The 19559-nt window shown below is 41.4% G+C and overlaps 2 protein-coding genes across 2 annotated transcripts in view; one reads left to right on the top strand and one right to left on the bottom strand.

Annotated features, from left to right (window-relative positions):
- RMDN3 (regulator of microtubule dynamics 3) overlaps positions 1-14420 on the top strand; it is a gene marked incomplete at its 5' end in the record, with an annotated part of 29311 nt that extends 14891 nt beyond the window's left edge. Inside the window, 6 exons of the mRNA XM_042836738.1 lie at positions 4902-4977; positions 5733-5810; positions 6876-6974; positions 8326-8379; positions 10111-10191; positions 11706-14420. Coding sequence (XP_042692672.1) covers positions 4902-4977; positions 5733-5810; positions 6876-6974; positions 8326-8379; positions 10111-10191; positions 11706-11759 — 442 coding nt within the window. The remainder of the gene's footprint in view (positions 1-4901; positions 4978-5732; positions 5811-6875; positions 6975-8325; positions 8380-10110; positions 10192-11705) is intronic.
- On the bottom strand, positions 12197-18876 carry LOC122170107 (cytochrome P450 1B1-like). The gene is given in 5 exon segments (XM_042836737.1): positions 12197-12253; positions 17754-17915; positions 17917-18102; positions 18104-18413; positions 18869-18876. Coding segments are annotated over 5 exon segments (723 nt in total).
- Positions 18877-19559: the final 683 nt, after the last annotated feature.

Raw genomic sequence — 19559 nt, 5'->3', positions numbered from 1 at the left:
ATTGTATGGACATTACCATGAAGTACTGAAATTGAACGTCCTTGTACAGGAGCATGGGAAAGATTTCAGTAAGTAATAGTAACTTCAGAAGAGACAGAATGACTACAGAAAAATTTGAGTACAGGAAGGGAGCTAGCATTAAAGTGCTTATAGATAATTCAGAGCTTGTTTAAAGACTGTTTTGAAGATTTAATGTAAATATAGGCTACTCATTAATAAAAATAAAAGAAGCCTTTAATCATGGTACTTGTAAAATTTCCTTTAGACGTCAGAGGAGGCTATGGAAACTACAAGACGACATCCTCAGAGTTCTGTGCAGTAGAATGGCTCAAACTAAAGCTAAGCCAAAACTGGCTTTTGAAAGTTGCGGAAAAATGTCATTGCATGCAGTGACTATGTAAAAAGTATTTTTAGACTTCATCAAATGCAGGAAACAAAGCATCAGTGGCAGGAAACAGGTTTTAGCGCACATTTCTTCAGAATAACTCACTTTAGTAGAGGACAGTTCAGACAAGCTGTATGGATTTGATGTTCAGTTACTTCAGTCAAAGTGATGATGCTAGGCAAGACCAAGATGCCATCTGGAATATTTTTGTTGACACTTCCTCACTTAACACCTGTAGCTCTGATGGCTTATGATGTTGAAGTCTTAATTGCAATGTAAAACCAGGTCTGTAGGAAGTCCATCTTTTCCTGGAAGAATATGATCCTCAACAACATGAACAGGAGGAGCTGCTGCAAGATGTTTCTATGTTTCTCCTACAACTTTTTTTTTTGCTAGGTTTGGTTTTTAATTTTAGGGATAGTGTCTTAAAATGACTCACCCAAGAAGGTCTACACTATCAGAGCAGTGTCTTAGGCTGTGGCTCTAGTGGTGTTCAGAGATAGGGTTTGATCAAGAAAAACTTTGTGTCATTCATTATGAAGCAGTCATCTGGCTATGAATGCCTACAATTCATGGGAAATCAAGGTAGCTACTGCTAGTATTAGTTCCAGAGTATTAAATATTTTATATATCATATGAGCTTGCCATCCCCACAGAGTCTGCAGCATGTTTGAAGGTCTTTGGGATATAGACATAAAGAGGAATTCCTTTGGAAAGGAAATGTTGTGCTTCAGAAGCACAGATTCAAAGGACAGAGTGCAGAACCTGTGTGGATAAAGCAAACAGTTTTATTACAGGCAGAAAACTCTGTACTATGAAACAACATACATCATATGCATGAAAAGATTTTTCGTCCACTAACTATTCAGAAAGTGGCAGAATACCATGCACGGTGACCCATGTGGGTCAGTCAAAGGGTAAAATGTTTTAACATCTCAAAGTTTGGTGTGGCCCCAAAGGAAAAAGCAAGCTTTTCATCTAAATTGGCTTTTAAAACTGTATTTGGTTCTGGAAGATACAGGGTGGATATCATGGGCTAGGTATGTTTTATTTCATACATCATCTGGAAGGAACATTTATAGACTTTTGTTGCATTGTGGAAATGGTATTGAATGCATCTTTCACATCAGATATACTTCTGAGATTAATGCAGACAGCAGCCTTTAAATACATCTGTTGCATAGAATCAAGTTCATGTCTGTGGACAGCAGACAGTTCTCTGAATTTATAAATGAAATGTTTTCAAAGGAATAGTGGAACGCATTCTGAGAAGTCTTTCTCAGAATACAACCTTGATTTTATGCATCAAGATTTTATATAACTACATAAAATCAATTCTATATACTTATATATGTGTCTTGGTCATACAGTTTAAAGCAGCGAGTCAGAACAGGGATGAAGCTGCTGTTCATCACTCTGTTCTGTGGTGTGATTCCCAACTGTGAGAATACACTTTTATTTTTTTTAAATTTCTATGGAAAATTGAGACAATAGTAAATTAGTCTTGCTCTAATCCAGAGCAATTTATTGTGCTTAAACTTGCAGTGTGTACGCCAGTATCACCGAGTGCTTTATTTAAACCATCCATGCTCTAGAGTGCTGCTGAGTATGTTGTGATGGGAAACAAGGCAGCATAATTAGTGCTATGTGAATTTACAGCTCAGCCTACTCTCCAGCTCTCTGGACAAGCTTCTTATTTTTTCCTTTAATCTTGTCTCCCCTTGTTTTGAAGTTTAGGAAAGCCTGATTGCAACCCCTTAGCTCTGTATGGCCATTAGTGACAAATGCTCATTAATTTAAGGTTAAGTTTCTGGGAACTTTGCTGTTTCTCCCAAGGTACTGAATCCCAAAATTAATAAACATTTGAATTTCTGGCGTGTTTCATTGCACAACTACATGGTAGTTGTCTCACTTCTTTACAAGTGAAGAGGCTCAGTGCACAGGTAGGTAAAAAACTGGTAAAACTCATAAAATATTGCCAAAACTTCTCAATTTGATATAAAAAAAAACTTGAAGCTCTGCTCCTCTCAATTGTTTATTTGATTAGGAAGGGATTTATTCTTTCTGTCTTTTAATCTGACTCTTGTTGATGAAAGTTGAGCTCTGACCTAAGGTTTTCATCTCTTTGCCTTGTGTGTGATGAAATCTCTCTCTTGATTTACTGTCAGTGTTGTTTGAATAACGCCAAACAGATTTATGGGCTAGCATTGATATTTTCAGCTCACAGCTTGTGCTGGTTGACTAGCAGAATAATCTAGCTCATTGGTTTGTTGGGTATTGCAATGTAAAGTTAGTTGAGTATTTGTGAAGTAAAACTTGATCTGAATAAAATGCAAAGGCTTCCATGTCCCCATGCTGTTGTCAGCTGGCCAATTCAATTTACTTCTTGTCTTATTCAAAAGGAGGCACCAGCAGACTTAACTAGTGAGTCTTTGAAACTGTTTAAAGAGATAAGAGCTGTATTTGGGTTGGCAAGCCACCCTGGCCATGAGGCTGTTGGTGCTGGGCTGTGTATTTTGTGTTCAGAAGCCAAACGTCCTGCTTTCTAATGGAAGTCAGCCAGAGTGCAGCATTGGAAATAAAGCTCCATCAAAGTTGTGTGTTCTGAGCCTGGGGATTTGAGAAGGAAGAACAAGCAGGTTCTCATCTGGGGATGTATTCTCTCCTGCTGCACAGAGTTTATTTTCTAATGAATGGGGAAATCCTTACAGAGCTGAGAGTTCTATGGGAACTTGTGGCTTGACCTTAATGAGTAGTTCTGGTTAATAGTTAGTCCAGCAAGTCTCATAATGCAGGGTTTAAGTAACTTCTGAGACATTGATCCTTGTAGTTATCAAATATTTACAAGTGATGAAATCCCCAGTCCGAACTCATTATTCTTAATCTATCCTATTATTGTTAGCCTTTGTGCAACTTGGTAGTGCCTCAGGTGGCAATTCATCTGAAGACATTTCACAAAAGAGATTAAAATAAATAGTTCTGAAGAACAGGCGAAGCTAAACAAACAGAAGAGGGAAGAGCAGGAAGCCATTCTGGTGCTGCAGAGAGGGAGAGGAAGGGAAGCTAAAGACCTCAAGAAATCTCGGATCAGAGTTTCATATGTAGAAACCACCACCATGCTCTGGATCTTGAGGCACAAATTAGAAAAGAATGTTCATGCTAAGGCTGCTCTTCCTGGGACTGCAATAGAAGACCAATTCATAGAATCATAGAATGTCCAGGTGGGAAGGGACCTTAACAAAATAGTTCCAACCCTCCTGCCATGGACAGTGTTGCCATTCACAAGGTCAAGTTGCTCGTGGCCTCATCCAGCCTGGCCAGCGATGGATCAACCATAGCTTCTCTGGGCAACCTGTTCCAGTTCAGCTATCTCTTGCTTTATTTCTTACCTCTTGTTTCATGACAGGTCTGCTGTTAACTGCTTATTTTACGAACATTTCAATGGTCTGCTTAAAAAAATAAAAATGTGATCTTTATTTTTACTTGACAAACAAGTATTGTGCCACTTGATGTTGTTGTGCTGGTTGTTGGAGAGGTCAGGCGAGGCTCCCTTCATCCCCATTGGATTTATGGGAACGGACTTGTAAGGCTTGCCCTGGGGAGGAAGGGAGTGGTATAAAGAAAGATTATACAGAGTTTTACGTTGTATTTAATGTACATATCCAGAAGACTTAAATAGTATGGCTAGAGGAACCATATTGAGCTGGGACCCTGGAGGGTATAATGAGGAGACAGAGGATTGGGCAGAATGAGCAGAGCTGCGGATATGGCAAAAGAAGTCACAAAGGAGATGAAATTGCATCTTTCTTCTATATTCAGCTTTATTTTTGAGTCTCTGAACCAATTTCAGGGAAGAGCAGTGTGTGGGAGTGTGAGATGGGAGAGTATAAATCCATGGGTAATCAGCTTCCCTGCTTTAACTGCTACAAAATAACTGCTTATGCTAGCTTTGAATTGTAGCATCTCTTGTTAGAGAAAACTAAATTGCCTTGAGCTTGCAGCACTCAAACGATGTTATTTTGTTTCCCAAATTCAGTGGTTGCTCAGGCTGCAGGACATAGGTAGGTTGTCACAGTATTTTCCCTCCTAGTAGGCATCCTAGCCTAGCTAGGATACCTAGCATGCTATGGATTTGCTGTTCTGTAAGGGAGATGCCTGTGCATCTTAGAGCTAATTAGAGCTTTTTGCAATTCTGGCTCCTGCTTCAGTAGGATTTGCTCTTCAGCATTCTATATTTTCACACAATTCATTACTGAGTAAGGAAATTTAGGGTGTAGAAGTGCACTGGAAGACTTTCCACGGTCAGTGCAATGAACAAAAACTACTCCTGCTCAGTTGCTGGCATCCTTGGAGCTACTGCCTTCCCATGCAAAAAGTGCTTGCTGCATAGGTCCCCTCCCTGTAGAAGATGTGAAGCTTAAATGTGCTCTTATCTTCAGAAGGAAGATACATGCAGAATGTAGATGTATATTTAAAACTGCCAGTTTAGTTTCATACAGATGCCTTCTTTATGCAGGTATGCCATTCTCTGTGGGCAGCTAGCAGAACATGAGAGCATCCAGAAGCGCATTCAAACTGGATATATTTTTAAGGTGAGTGAAAGGAGCATGCTGGCTTGTGTGTGTGTTACGCAGTACTTCTGTAGTAGGGTAAGTTAGGAAGACAGCTCCAGCTTTTAGCAGAGGAGTTGTAGGTCTCAAAGGGATGCTTTTAAGGGGTGTTTTGGATGAGGAAGGTGATTCCAGCAAGAGGTGCTGAGGCTGACTGGTTTCACTCTGCATTTGTGCACACTGTAAAGTCAGAAAAAAGATGAAGAATAAAAGTCTTGCAAGTAAAATACAATCCCAGTGAGAACTTCAGATGTGAAATTATCATATGGTAATAAGATACCAACTTTTCCTGCCTGCTTGCACCCTCCAGTAAGTACCAAATAATGAATTTTCAAAGGTGGCTCATCTGCTTCAGGTTCTTAATTTGCCTTTCAGCCAAAACTGGGATGTTGCAGGGAAAGGAGATGCACCAGTTGCTGCAGAACTGGCCACATAAAATTAGTGAGTTGGCAGCTATTCACATAACCACTAATTTGGTTATGTCAGGTTAGGAAAAGGAGGTAGAATAAAGTGAAGGGCAGCTTCTTTTTTTTTGCATGCAGTAATTCTTTTTTCTGATAAAATGCTCATTTGGGGTTCATTGAAACATTTTAAAGAAAATTTGGAATCTCTTGGTCGCTGTAGTTTTCCTGATCGCTGACAAATTGTGGGCTTATTCCTTTCCTCTTTCCATACATACTCATCTGCTCTTGGCTTCTAACAAGAACGTAATGTGTGTTGGTGATAATTTTCCATAGGAACACATTGATAAAGCGATTGCTCTGAAACCTGAGGATCCAAAGTCTTACTACCTTTTGGGCAGGTGGTGTTACCAGGTAAAACAGCTTGTTAATATTGATTACTTACTTCTTCCCTGGAATTTACTTCCTTGTTTGAGTGAAAGCTAGGTGGATTGAAGCCTTAACCAATGAACACAAGGGGTTCCAGCCTTCATATTTTAGTCTCTGCAGGTGGTATGGGAAGTGACATGGCAAGGAATGGACTGAGAAAAGCACTAGCTGCAGACTAGCTTACTGTTTGCCCTCCTTTACTCCGTAAAAACAAACCACCTTTAAACACACATGGATGTGATCCAAGGACATTTTGAGGCTGGCAAGAGCTTCTGTACACAGTACAACTCTATAATTCTTTGCACGTGGTTCCTCTGCTACCCAAGTATTGGCGGTGTTAGAATTGTGCAGGCTGCTTTATATTTCTTGACAAGGAAAAGCTTGGAGTCAAATGCCATAAGTCAGATTTAGTGTCTATAAAAAGAAATAAGGGCTTGCAGTAACTATCTACTTTTTGCTTTATGCAGTTTGAAAGTGCTTTGCTGCTGTCAGAAATGAAGTTAAATCACAGAGATTATAGCCAAGATAATTGACTTGGTTAATTACAGGGGAGCAACAAACTCAGCCAGTGAAAGCTCTTCACTCTGTTCAGAACTTCCTGCTCAGCCTTCCTGCTCTCACAGCTGCAGAAGCTGAGAAACAGAGGCAGATCCAAGTAGAAGGGAGACAGGAGGGCTGCATATGTGCCTTTGCTCTGATACATAGGTGAAAACTGCCAGGAGCTGGTGTGGTTGCACTGAGTAACTTTAGGATTTCAGACCACCCACACAGTTGCCCTGCTGCAATATTGAGTTGTAGAGACAAATCCTGTATTTAACATTATGCATATGGCAGCTGATGGATGAAACTGCAGGAGGTGACTAGCAGTATAGAACAAAGAAAAGCAAATCAGGTTTAAATCCATAGCTGGATTTGGGTGCTTACCAGAATCTGCTGGTACTACCAAGATTTTTGGCTGTCTCCCAGGTGCCTGAAGCAGCTACAAGAAACCAGATAACTCAGTGTCTTTGCATACATGGGTTTGATGGTTTCGTCTTGCTCTCTCTGTAGGTTTTCCACCTGGGATGGCTCGAAAAAAAGACTGCTTCTGCTTTGTTTGAGACTCCTCCTACAGCCACTGTACAGGATGCACTACAAAACTTCTTAAAGGTACTGTAATCTGACACTCAGGGGAATCCCTAACAAATGCAGACTGACAAGTGTAACCACAAGCATGGAATTTGAGTACTTGTGTTCTGCTTAGCTCATTGCTCTCCATGTGCTTCATGATATCTCTCTATTGACTAGAACCTGAAGAGGAAAAACTGGTGGAAGCAGAAAGGTAGGAGCCTCTGTTATAGAACAGCCAGATGGAAGAACATGATTTTCAAGAGCTCAGAACTAGATCCAGAGAATTCCACATATTTTCAGAGGGTTTTGGTTTTCCTTTTCAATGCTGCAAAAGCTGATGAATTCATTGCTTAGTGTTAAGTGCATGTGGCCTGGCTCTTTTCATGATCTTGTAAGATCTGTATATGCTCATGCCTGGGAACACTTGCATAGGTAGTCAGAATGTTTTGTCACTTTAATTTTCCTCGTAATATTTTAATAAAGGCCTCTGAGTAGATTCTCCAGATTTTTGAACACAAATTTTTAAGCTTTCAAAGTCAGATATGGTTTTTTTTTTAACATACATACACCTCTGATGAAATGTTGCAGAAACAAATTGCCCTACCACTATATAACTCATAGGCCAGCAGTTCTGCAAAGTGTTAGGGTTTATCAGATTTTATCAATTTCTTGTCATTGTGCCTAAATGTTAAGAGTAAGTTTGTGGTAGGTAGGTGTCTGCCCTAGGCAGTCTGCTTTTCAGCATAATTTTAGCCAAAATGATTAAATCATTCCACAGCGAAGTTTGAAGCAAAGTGTGTTCTTTCTTCTCAGTAGAGAAAAAAGCTACTTCTTCCTTTGATGAGTTAGAGTGGCTCAGTGGTTTGAAACAGGAATTTGGATTTTTCTGAGCTTTTACCTTTGGTCACGCCCTGAAGAAGTGCACTTCCCATATGCTCAGCAGAGTCCATTTCAGCATTCAGCCACAGTTAGCAAGTTCCAGGGGAATGGAAATCATCTCAAGAATTGCAGCTCTGGGTTACTCACAAGCTGAGCTAGGTCTAAAACCAGACAACATAATTAAGAAGAGGAACACTGTCTGTACTGAGTTCTCATTGCTTGCTCTGATAGTCAGTTTCTGATGTCTTGATTGCATGCACTGTGAAATTTGAATATAAATAGAACACAGGGTGTGCTACAAAGGGTTTGTTTGCAGTGGAACAGGGAAAGTATGAGGGCTTTTACTAATGCAGCCAGTCTAGCCTATGATATATGATATGTATGGACTTGAAAAAGTGGGGCTTCCTCATCTAATAAAGAGATGGAAAAAATTGAAACAGCTTTCAAACTGTTCTTTGCGTATCCTCATATTTGCTTTTCTCTGCCTAACCCTTTCTCTCTGCTGTTCTAGGTTGAGGAGCTAAGTCCAGGATTTTCCAAAGCAGTAAGAGTGTACATTGCCAAGGTAACCTGTCACTTTATTGAGTACAGTTACATGCTCCTGGGATAAGAAATATTCATCTTAAAAAATACACATGCATCTTTGGATGGATTGTTGTACACGAACTTAAATTACTGCATGTAGAAGCAAAATTTTATAAGTTTTGGATTTCTGTGGTGTATACAGGAAGTGCATCATGAGGAAGAAGTAAAGTATTAAATGCATGTCTGTGTTACCAATAAACCTATGTACAGAATTTATTTCATAGTGTCTTGTTAAAGAAAAACAAAGGCGACCAAAGAGGAGAACTCTGTAGGAGATGTGGTGGCCTTGACGCCAGCTGGATCATACACTGTCACTCATCATATCTGCTCAGTGATGAGACTTTGTAAATTAAGTGATGTATATGTAAATCAGCAAGCCTTTTGTTTCTGACAGCTTATGCACACTGATGAATATGCTCTTGATTGCATCTTGCTCTGTTTGTAAATACAGCCAGCAGTCATGCAAATTCAGTCACTCCCTGAATGTCTTGTAAAGAATTGGAACTTATTTTCAGGGAAGCTGCAGCAGCAGCAAATTCTTGCAAATCATGACCTGATGAATTTTCAGAGTTGATGTAAAAAAATCTGGATTTCACAGTGGCTAAATTATAACCTGAATGAGCCAATACTTTATTACTGGGCTCATAGTTCACCGCATGTCTGGCAGATGTGGCTGAGCTTCAGAAGTACTCTGCAAATCAGCATAGAAGTTAATAGAAGTACTTAAACGTATTTGGTTTTGTTTATTGCTATTTTACTCAGTCCCATAGTTGGTCATTTTGGATCACATCCTTCATCATAAAATTCTAATAGTTCAATTTGTATCTCCTTAATTTTCCAGGAAATAGTGCTCTAATGGGTCAGACTTCAAAAGAATAAAGAATTGAGATTTACAGTCACCTAATGATAGTTTTAACTGATGCTTAGGGGCGTGGGACTCCTGAAGGCTCCAAGGATGTCCATGGCACCATCTGTTCTGAATTCAAGAGGTGCAACAATGTGACTGTTTGCAGAGCAGAGAGTTCTCTTTCAGAACTGAAAGAGGAAAATCACCAAGATGCACATACCTTGTTGTCACAATCCTAAAGGAATGCTGGCTTTTTGAGGCAATTGCAACAATGATTAGCTGCTGCCTTTTAGCATCATTTTTAGCTTCCTTCTAGCATGCTGATTTTGCAGTCCTCCATTGCCTCCATGACTCTACGCACCAGAGCCTTTTGTGTTACTTAGAGCTGTCTGTTTCTGTGCTGCTTGAGAAGTTCACGAGGAAAGATATGAAACCTCAGAGACCTGTAAAGATGAGATGTTACAGTGCTTGCACTTGGACCTGATTTTCAAAGGCCTGGAGAGTTAAAGCTTCATCAGATGATATGCTGCCAGTGTTGAGATTTTATGATGAAAGCAGCATGAGGAATGGTGGCTGTGGAAGTGGAAATAAAAATGGTGGAAGATGCTGAAGATCACAGGAGACCTTAAAATCTTTTGCCAAAAAGATCTCCTTGTCCAAAACATAAAAAAAAAAATAAAATCTAATATTCCATAACTTGATGGTGATTATCAAGCCTGAAGCTATTCTGTGTAAATGCCTAAAGGAGAAATAATCCTTTTTTATCAGTTGTCAGGTTACAAAATTGCTCAGTTACTTTCTGCTGCCTGTTTCATCTTTTGTTCTCCCTGTTTAACTCTCCTCACGTTGTCATTTTTCCTTCAGTGCTACAAGGACCTGGGGAACAACTCTGCAGCTCTTCTCTGGATGAACCTTGCTTCAGAACTGCCAGTTAACACAAAAGAGGTATAGGATTATTTTCCAAGAAAGAAAAGAAACCAAAACTAACTTAATGTTGTATGCTTTTGACCCTTCAAATCAAATATGGTTATGTAAAATTCTCTGCATATATATTATGTCGCAAAATTAATCATAGGGAAATTTTTCTAAAATCCCAGTCATTTAACTTAAGGTCAAGACTTTCTCTGGCAGTCTGACTTGGCATGTGTGTTCATTGGGCTGATCAATATTATAGGCTGCATTTGCATTAAGGTGTTTATTGCTAAAGGTAAGCTGAATGGTTTCAATTTAAGACTTTTGATTTTCAATTTAAGCTCTTAATGAAGTATTTTAGGCACTCTGTGAGTTAGATCCAATGAACTGAAGGATTTAGATGTTTTTGCACCTGAGTCATCTAGTAGTTCCTCTCTGTTGCTTTTAAAGCTCTTGGTGCTAGGTTGGCTCCGAAGCTCCTCCAAGCTGGATCAGATCAGTAGTCTGTGTGTGCTGCTCAGCATTTTTTTCTATCTAGGATATTTTAGCTCTTCCATTGCTTTCACAGGGTTTCAGAGAGCAGATTGTACTGCATTTCAGAAAGTGCCATGTGGTTGTGTTTTCCATCTGGGAGCTCTTTTCCACTTTTTTTTTCCTTTGCGCTTTTTCTGTTAAGCTGAAACTGTATAGAAGATGCCATCAAATTAGTACCAGGTAGAAAATACATAAAAGCAGATATCAATCTGTTGTTCTTTGCGTTGTGGAGAAAAATGCAGCGAAGTGACCAGAATCCTCCTGATCTCATGCTTTCAGTGTTAGTCTGATGGAATCCTGGATGTAAGGCAGAAGTATATGCCAGATTTTCCTGCCACTGTGTTTCTAAGGCTTCTGGGTTGCTGTAGCAAAAGTATTGTGCTGAAATTCACAGCACAGGTGTGCAATAGATCTTGGCCCACCATCTATCAGTGCTGACTTGCCTGTGCTACCACCTGCAGGGCACTGGCTAGTACTGCTGCTGGGAAACCAGGGCAGCAAGCAGAAAAAATATCCCTTCTTCCAGAAGGAAATATCCCAGCTCTGCCAGATGAGGAGCCTCCTCACCATCTGCGTCTTAGAAATCATGCCAGACAGAGTTGGAATGGTATATGAGATAAATAGAGGATTTTTTTTCTCTTTATATGTTGGAGGCGTAAGGTGGTGTTGTTTCATCCCAAAGAGGCAATCAAATAATTTCCATCAGACTGAGAAGGGTAAAAAAAAAAAAAAAAAAGGGGGGCATTTGACCAGAGTAGGAGAGTCCTCAAGGGAGCAAAGGTTTGAAATCCGCTGCTCTGGTTTTCAGTTTTCTCAAAAGGAAGCATGAGAGAAAATCTCTTTGATATTTGGAGAATTTTAATAGGCTGCTGAGAGACAAGTATGAAAAGAGGAAAAACACAAGGCTAGACTATACTTAAAATCTGGTGTGGGGCTTGAGAAGAAAAGAGGAATTATCTTTTTTAACTATATTGATTTAGCCTGTGTATTAATGCCTTGTATTGCATTTCCAGGATTCAGAAGCTGAGAGAGAACTTGAGAAGATGCGATGTGCCTTGGAAGAATAAGAGCAGAAGAGCTCATTCCACTCAACACTGCACAGACAATAAAATTCCATTGAAAGGGGTTTCATGATTCTAGCAAGTTTGGTTGCACAGCATGGATAAGCCAGAGGAGCTGCCAGGAGGACACACTCAACAGTCTCATCAGCACTTCCAGGGAAGCATCTCGGTGGGATTTAATGAGATAAAATCTTGTGTTATTTTCCTATTGAGAGCACAACATATGTTTGCTCGCTTTTAAAATTCCTTAAAAAAAAAAAAAAAAAAAAAAAAAGAAGGCCAAATAGTCAAAAAATCAACCAGATATTAGCATGTAGGAGTATATATATGTACACACACGTGTGTGTATAATACCTGAGTTTCAGATCTGCTTGCTGATGAGCTTCCTGGGGAAGTCCTCAGCAGATAGTTTTCTCTAATTTGACTGTTTTCTCTTTTCCTTTCTAAAACATCCTCATTGAATCAATTGAAATAACTGATTGCACCTTTGCATAGATGTCCTGCGGAGAGAAAGGTGAGAGTCAGTGGGCACTGTGAGGCTGATTTTTAGCAACCTGATGCACTGCAGGTTGTGGGAGTTCCTCACTTCCTTCAGTCTCTTGTTTCAAATCGACACTGACACAATGGCTTGAGGAAAGGCCACTGCACAAAAAAGACTACATTGACTTAAAATAAGTGAGTTGCTGTGAAAAAACTGATGGTGATGTCCAAAATACAGTCCTGTTGGTCCTGTCTGGTTATACCTAAACTACCTTCCTGGTTTTCTGTTGAGGAGAAACCAGCACTGCTCGTTACAGTGAGAAAATACTGAGGAACCAAGAAGATCTTATGCACAAGAAAAACTTTATTTTTAAGAAGTGCATGTCAGAACAGCAAGTAATGAGGTTTTCAACTTCAGGACTTTCTCCTAGTGACATCACTCACATGAGAGCGAAAACTTGGTGTGTCCCTCCAAACTATGCAGCTATGGTTTAGATATAATAGCTTAGCAGTTGTTTATCAGTGTAACACTGGTTACAGGAACAGGAATACTCTGTGGCAGAGCTGACGCTTTGCTGTGTATTCCTCCAGTTCTTGTTGACGAATGCACTGGCACTGAGAAAACGGAGTTGGCAGCTGACATTTTCTCAGACAGCTTCTGGGTACCAAACAGAGAAAGTAAACTTTGCTGTATGCTGACAAAAAGGGTGAAAAACAAAAACAATGTTCAGAAATTTCCCAAAGACTTGAGCAAGGCTTGCTTTATATCCTAGCACATTTCAGCTTTTCCCCCTTGATGTTACTTTCATAAAGTAGATGTTAGCAGACTCAAGCTCACAAACTTCCCAGTTTATATATTTGACACTTTTCAGCTATTTTTATTTTGGTCCAAATAGAACTCTACGATTTGGATTTGCTTGAGACTATACATATGATTCTTACAAATAGAGAACTGAATTCTGCCAGGCTGAATCACTGGATCTTTGCCAAAAGATACCAGCAATCCAGAGCTTTTCTTATTTGCAGGCCTTCACCTGTTGTCTAACTCTTCAAAATGTAGAACATTAGAGGTGATTTTGAATTAGATTTACATGCTGTGTTTTCAAAGATGCAATTTCTTTTTGTTCTTCGTTTCTTTCTTGCTTAATATCTGTTTCCATACAGTGAGCAACCATAAGTTTGAGGGAAGAAAATGCTGGTCTGTTTTTCTGCTTTGTGCTTTGGATTCTGCACTGGTTAGGTTTCAGTCTTTCACACTGTGTATTCTTTGGGGTGATGATGTAAATCCCCTTAGCTTTAAAAGGGTCATGGATGAGGTTCAGTTACTTGTCAAGGTGACATGTGGATGGAAGGATGTCTTCAGATGGTAAGTAGAGAGCTAGGAAAACAGAGCTTTGGGTTACAGACTAAACAAAGCCTGTTTGGAAACAAATGCCAAAGTCTTGTTTTTCTTACTGATAGAAGTTGAAGTGAGGGAATCTCTTCCTCGTGTCTGTACTTCAATAGCTTTTAAGCAATGCAAAAACCAAGACTTCTTTAATTTTGCACACAATTTTTAAAACTCTGCAGATTAATCCCTGAGTACAATGTGAATTTCTCAAAGGTGCCTGCACTGTACACTCCCAGGAGTTGGATTTTCATAGTAAAAGACTAGATGTTCTTCCAGGCTTATCGTAGGGTAAGACAGAACAATTTCCTGAGCTAGGCTGACTTTGGAAACACACCTCCCTGTGGCTAAACTATGATACTATAGAATAACTGAAGCTGTTTAACTAATTTATCCTCACTGTGCTGGTCTGTTTGAGATAAGGTATTTGCAATTAAGGAGAAAGCCATCCTGCTTAAAGTTTCCTGTGTCACTGTCTTGCTTGTTGTGTTGGTACGCAGACAGGTAAAGAAACCCAACAGTCAGGAGGAAGTCTTCTAAAGTATTGTGGTGTCTATTGTATGTGTGGTGGTGTGCTGGAATATTATGGGAAGGTAACATATAAAATTCTTGTTTATATATCACTGTTTATACATATGTTTGTAACTGTGTGGGTTACGCCTCTAATACATTTTGTATGTAAATACCATGACTACTGTTTATGTTTCTAAATTGCACCAAAGTAATACAGCCACAAGTTATGGTGAGCAGTGTGCTCCAGGTGAGGTTGTTTTTCAATAAATGTGAGTGATCAGTTGTTACGAAGTCTAAATATTCTGTGCTCCGCTTTCACAGCCTGAAGCCATCTCCACCTGCTCCAGACAGAAGCCATAAACAAGGGGCTTAGCATTGCTTTTGAGTGTTTTAGACCTCCTGACAACTTTTATTTCATTGTGTTCCAAATTACTTTGCTGAGTTGAGTGAGTGAGTTATAGCCCTAGCCGTACTTCTTGATTCCTTAAAATTCACTGAACTGAGGAGTACTGATTGATAGCATAGTTGCACTAAAGAGTAGGTATAGTGGGAAACAATATTTGGGCTGCCTAATGGAGTAGATAGGAGTGATTTGGCTGTGTTAATTTGCTTGCGCATTAGTCGCATACCATCCCTGGGAGAGGGACGTTGGAGCTATGTGCAATCACAAGTACAAAGGAGGTCCTCTCCCAGCAAGCAATTGATAGAATCATAGAATCATTGATATTGGAAAAGACCTCTTAAGATCTTGTCCAACATTCGACCTCTAACCACAACCCCAAGTGCCACACCTACACATTTCAAGAAAACTTTGTCTGTCCATGGTAAATTAGGACTGGATTCAGCCTGCAACTTCTCTGTAATCTCATCCCTTTTGTTTTCTTCTTAAAGTGAAATTGTAGCGTCTTCTAGTGCACTGAACCACCTTACAGAGCCCTGTGGCACTGAAGGCAGCAGCCCAGGAGAGGACTTGTAGGTACACTGTTGTTCAACATAAATCTCTAGGACTCTAGAACCCCTAGAAGACTTTTTAAGTGACATTTTGCAATACTTGACTGTTAGCAATCAAATGAGTGCTTTGTCTGCTGCAATCATACTTGACCATGGGTAGGAAAACACAGCTTGAAAAATATTTTTGAATCACATCAACATCGCAGAGAGGAGGTCAGCACTGACCCATAGGACTGGGTTGCCAGTTGAGGACAAGGGATTTAAAAACAGGCAAGTTCTGTTTGGAAGTTGATTTCCAATAATTAGAGCATACCAGGGCAGTGACCACCTCCTCAGTGTTCTGGGAAACATCTGACTCAATATCGGAGTAGGAATGTCAACACTGCTTCCTACCAGGAATGGCGCAGTCATTCTGACTCCCACCTTGGCTTCAAGATTTCTGCGAAGTCCAAATTTTTTTGTTTCAATGACATCTGCAACTCCTTGGAAATTCCCTGGCAAAGGCTGACCTGCTGAGATCCTTGGTTTGAGGGAGACCCTGAAATGGGAGGATTGCAATAGGCTTGCCTTGCCATCTTGTTTTTTACAGCAAGTCTTACCGACATGTGGCAAACCATTGGGTTCATGTAGGTGAACTGTCATTATTTTCCTTAGAGTAATATTTAGCAAAGGCCCATTTCAGAGTCCCCTGAGTATTACAAAAAACAAAGTTTTTTTTGCAGTAGTACATATGTTGACTTTGCTGATGTTGGCATACAAAGCGCACATAATGAAACCAGGCAAAATTTAGGGGAGAAAGGATAAATGTGAACACTGCTACTGTTTGCTGTAGACCTGTGATGCTTTCACAGGTTTTGCATATGCAAGCATGCAGTCTCAGTTGGGCATGCAAACATGATCTCAAAAACTTAAGAGAGATTAGTTCTCTGAGTGAGATTTATTTAAATATTGCTTTTCCCAAAATATAAACATGAGAAGGGCTCAAAGGCTATGAAGGAAGACAAGGCAATGCAAACCTGGGGACAGAAAGTCCCCATCATTATAAATGCATCCCATAACAAAGGTCAGCTTCCTATTTACTGGGCTAATGTCAGCTTGACTGATGGAGAAGTTAAAGACCCTTTAGATCAGGTTTAAATAAATCATCTATGAGAAGCAGAAGAGGCTCCGGGATTGGCGTAGACTCTGTTCTGGGTTGTTTACATACCTGCAGACAATTATTTAGAAGGAAAGATTAATTTCTGATCGCTTTTCTTCTTAATGAATGGGTTAGTTCTGCAGCTGGATCTCTTGTGCATCTTCTGCTAAATAATAAAGATCCTATTCCAGCATTTCAGTATCTTGAAAACTGTGGGGGAAGCTGTGCAGCACCTGCTTGCATGCGACTATGACCGTAATTGTGGATGAGGAGTAGGAAGGGGTTTGGACACAGGGGACTGTAAATAACGCATTTCCTGGCATCGCGCTTCCAAAAATCTATTTCCTGGCAGCGTCTCTCTCTAGATTTGAGAAATGGGGTGGTCAAAACATTGCAAAATCATTTGAGGAAGTGCTGTAAGCAGCTTCCACCCCCCTGTGAGCTGCAGCTGCACACTTTGCACAGCGCTGCCGCCAGCATGCAGTCAAGAATAATTTCAGGACACCGTCAAACACGTCAAACATCCATCTGAGTGGATGCCTTTGCTTTGTGCCAATTCCCATTAGGTTACAGAGGGCATCTTGGTTCTGTTGACCATCACAGCATCTGTGGTGGATAGCAGAGGTGTGAAGCAGACTTGGAAATACCTACATGCTCTGAGATGCTGTCAAGAGGAGGGCTAAATTGGTAAGGATGTATTCAAATCTTCCCAGATAATTAAATCTCATATTTGGTAAAACTTCTGGAGGAAGATGAGTTTGCTGTTGGTAAATTGTTGTCATTAGGAGGTGTTGTCATTAGGAGTTCCTTGGGGTGACTACACTGTGGTGGCACGAGGTGAGCATGACGGTAGCTTGGGTGGAGACTGTTCTCTGTTTTGGGATGGTGTATCTTCCTATTTCAGAGCCAACTCTATTAACTTTGGTTGGACGTGTTCGCCTGCATTATTTTTAAATATGTGTAAGAAAGACCACGCGATGGTTTTGGTAGCATACAGGCAATAGACAGTTACCCAACCACACAGTACCTGTACAAAAGAATGGTGACCCTCCAGAAAAGAGGATTTCTCTACAGGTCCGGGTTGTGCTTCCAGATGACGTTCAGGAACATTTAGGGGAACAAAAAATCTTGTTTTTGGAAAGGGGCCATGTCCCATTTCAGCTAAGCATCTCAATGTAAGCTGACAAGTGGCTCTTTCTACTTAAAATTTAAAGGTTCATAGAGGAGAAATAAAATTCCCGAATTGTTTCTCTACTCCAGCAGATGTACTCCCACCCCCTTCAAAACTCCTTCCACTTATATATATAAGTTGTACTCATATATATGAGGTAAGAGTAAGTAAGTGCTACCTTGGACTTCAGGAGGGCGGACTTTGAATTGTTCAAGGGACTAATAGGGGGAGTCCCCTGGCATTCAGTCTTAGCGAGTAAAGGGGTCCAGGAGAGCTGGTTGCTCTTCAAGAAGGAAGTCTTAAGGGCGCAGGAGCAGGCAGTCCCCCTGAGCTGCAAAATGAGCCGGCGGGGAAGAAGACCGGCGTGGACTCGCTGTCAGAATGGTCATAGCGGTGGCCAAAGCAGAGAGCACAGAGGACATCGGTGTTGGCCACCACTAAGAGCAGGCAGGGCTGGAAATAAGCACCACCATGGCTGTGCCTCCGGAAAAGCTGCGCCAGGTCACCTGCCTCGGCCGCCACTGTGCCACTCCACATCGGCCACCGTTGAACGAGCCCTTAGGGCAGCATGGGCCAGCCGCCACTGTGCCTGCCATTGGGGTGAGCAGCTCCCAAAGGTGACGCTGCGCCCACCAGACACCAGCCCGAAGGAAGGGAAGTCAGGCTGGCCGGCAAAGCATGTGCCCAGCCCCATCAATGCCTGCTGGATGCGCCACCTCACCATCGAGCACCACCACCCGCTGCTGGCCCAGGTGCAGCTGGAAGATGGCTCCATAGTGGCACGCCATGTGCATGAAGGTGAGGTGGGGCAGATGGCCCAGCTGCAGGACATTGCCCACCAGAGGCCACGCAAAAGGACCCACCGGTGGGATCTGGCCACAAGTGGCCTTGTGGAGAGTCCTGGCAAGCAGCAGTATGGCAGTGAGCACAACGGCAATGAGAAGGGCAGAGAGAGGTGACAGCACCAGAGCTGTGGCCGCACCTTTGGGGGTCCCCATCGCACTCACGGCTGCAGCTGCTCTGCATGGAGGCTGAGGATCAGCGCGGCTTTATGGCTGCCTCCAAGATGGGCCAAACCTCTCTCCTCCCCCCAGGAGGCTGCTGTGGGCTGGGGAGGGAGAACACGGGCGGAGCCACCCCAATGAGACACATGGAGATGGGATCATGGTAGAGAGCTCCAAGTTTGGGTGTGAGAAGGGAGCGGGGTCCAGAAGGGGCTGTGAGTGGGTGCGGGGTTCAGGGAGCAGCAGGGTGCTGACAGCAGTCAGAACTTTATCATGGAGCTTGCTAGCATCACCCGTATCCTCCCTGAAAGTATTATGGACCCATGTGGGGTGGGTGATGCTACATATCCCTGTCCCCCTGTGGAGTTTTTCTTGCTTTATTTTTCCCACTCGTGATTGCAATTGTGGCTCTGGGCTTTGCAGCTGGATTCAATCATCTCAGTGCAGCTTTTGGCAGCTTCATCACCAAACCTGAGCATCTCCGCTTCCCAGAAGGCATCAGATTGCAGAGGTGAGCTGCAGGATGTGGGGTGGCTCTGGGGACATTGCTTAGTGGCTCCAGAAGGATGATTTCATTGTCTTGTCTGACTCTGAGCAAGGCTGATACTTGCATGTAATGTCCCCTGGGCCAAGAAAAGGCAATTTTCCATGGTAAGGGGAAATTAATTCTGCACAAATAGAGTGAATTGGGCTGCCTGGAGCTTTACAGCATCTCTGGCTGTTTACTATCCCAAAAAACAGCAAGCTGAGCCAGCTTGCTTCCTGCTACTTTTTCTCATAACCCCAACCCAACTTGGGGACAAAACCAAAAAAAAAATAGCTTTAATCAAAACTTTGGGGCTTTCCATGCTCGTCCCCAAACTCTTCTTTAGACTGCTCTGATTTTGGCTTCTCCTTCCTTATAGCAACACTCCAGCTCACTCCTTCTGCTTCCATCCCTGTTGAATGTTATACAGCTGCCTCTCCTTGACTTTGATACTTACTCTCATAATGATGCCTTGGTTGCTCTCTCTGATGCCATGTGTTGTCCCCAGACCATGATGCTGCCTATTCTAGCATATAATATATAATAATATAATGTAAATAATACAATACACCACCTCTACAAAAAAAAAAAAACAGAACAAAAAAAAAAAAAAAAAAAAAAAAAAAAAAAAAAAAA

This window comes from Centrocercus urophasianus, unplaced genomic scaffold (genome assembly GCF_019232065.1).
Source record: "Centrocercus urophasianus isolate 14NV4802_14NV808 unplaced genomic scaffold, USGS_Curo_1.0 seq_63, whole genome shotgun sequence".
NCBI lineage: Eukaryota > Metazoa > Chordata > Aves > Galliformes > Phasianidae > Centrocercus > Centrocercus urophasianus.
Note: the sequence above shows the minus strand (reverse complement) of the source record. Positions and strands in the feature narration are given on the sequence as shown.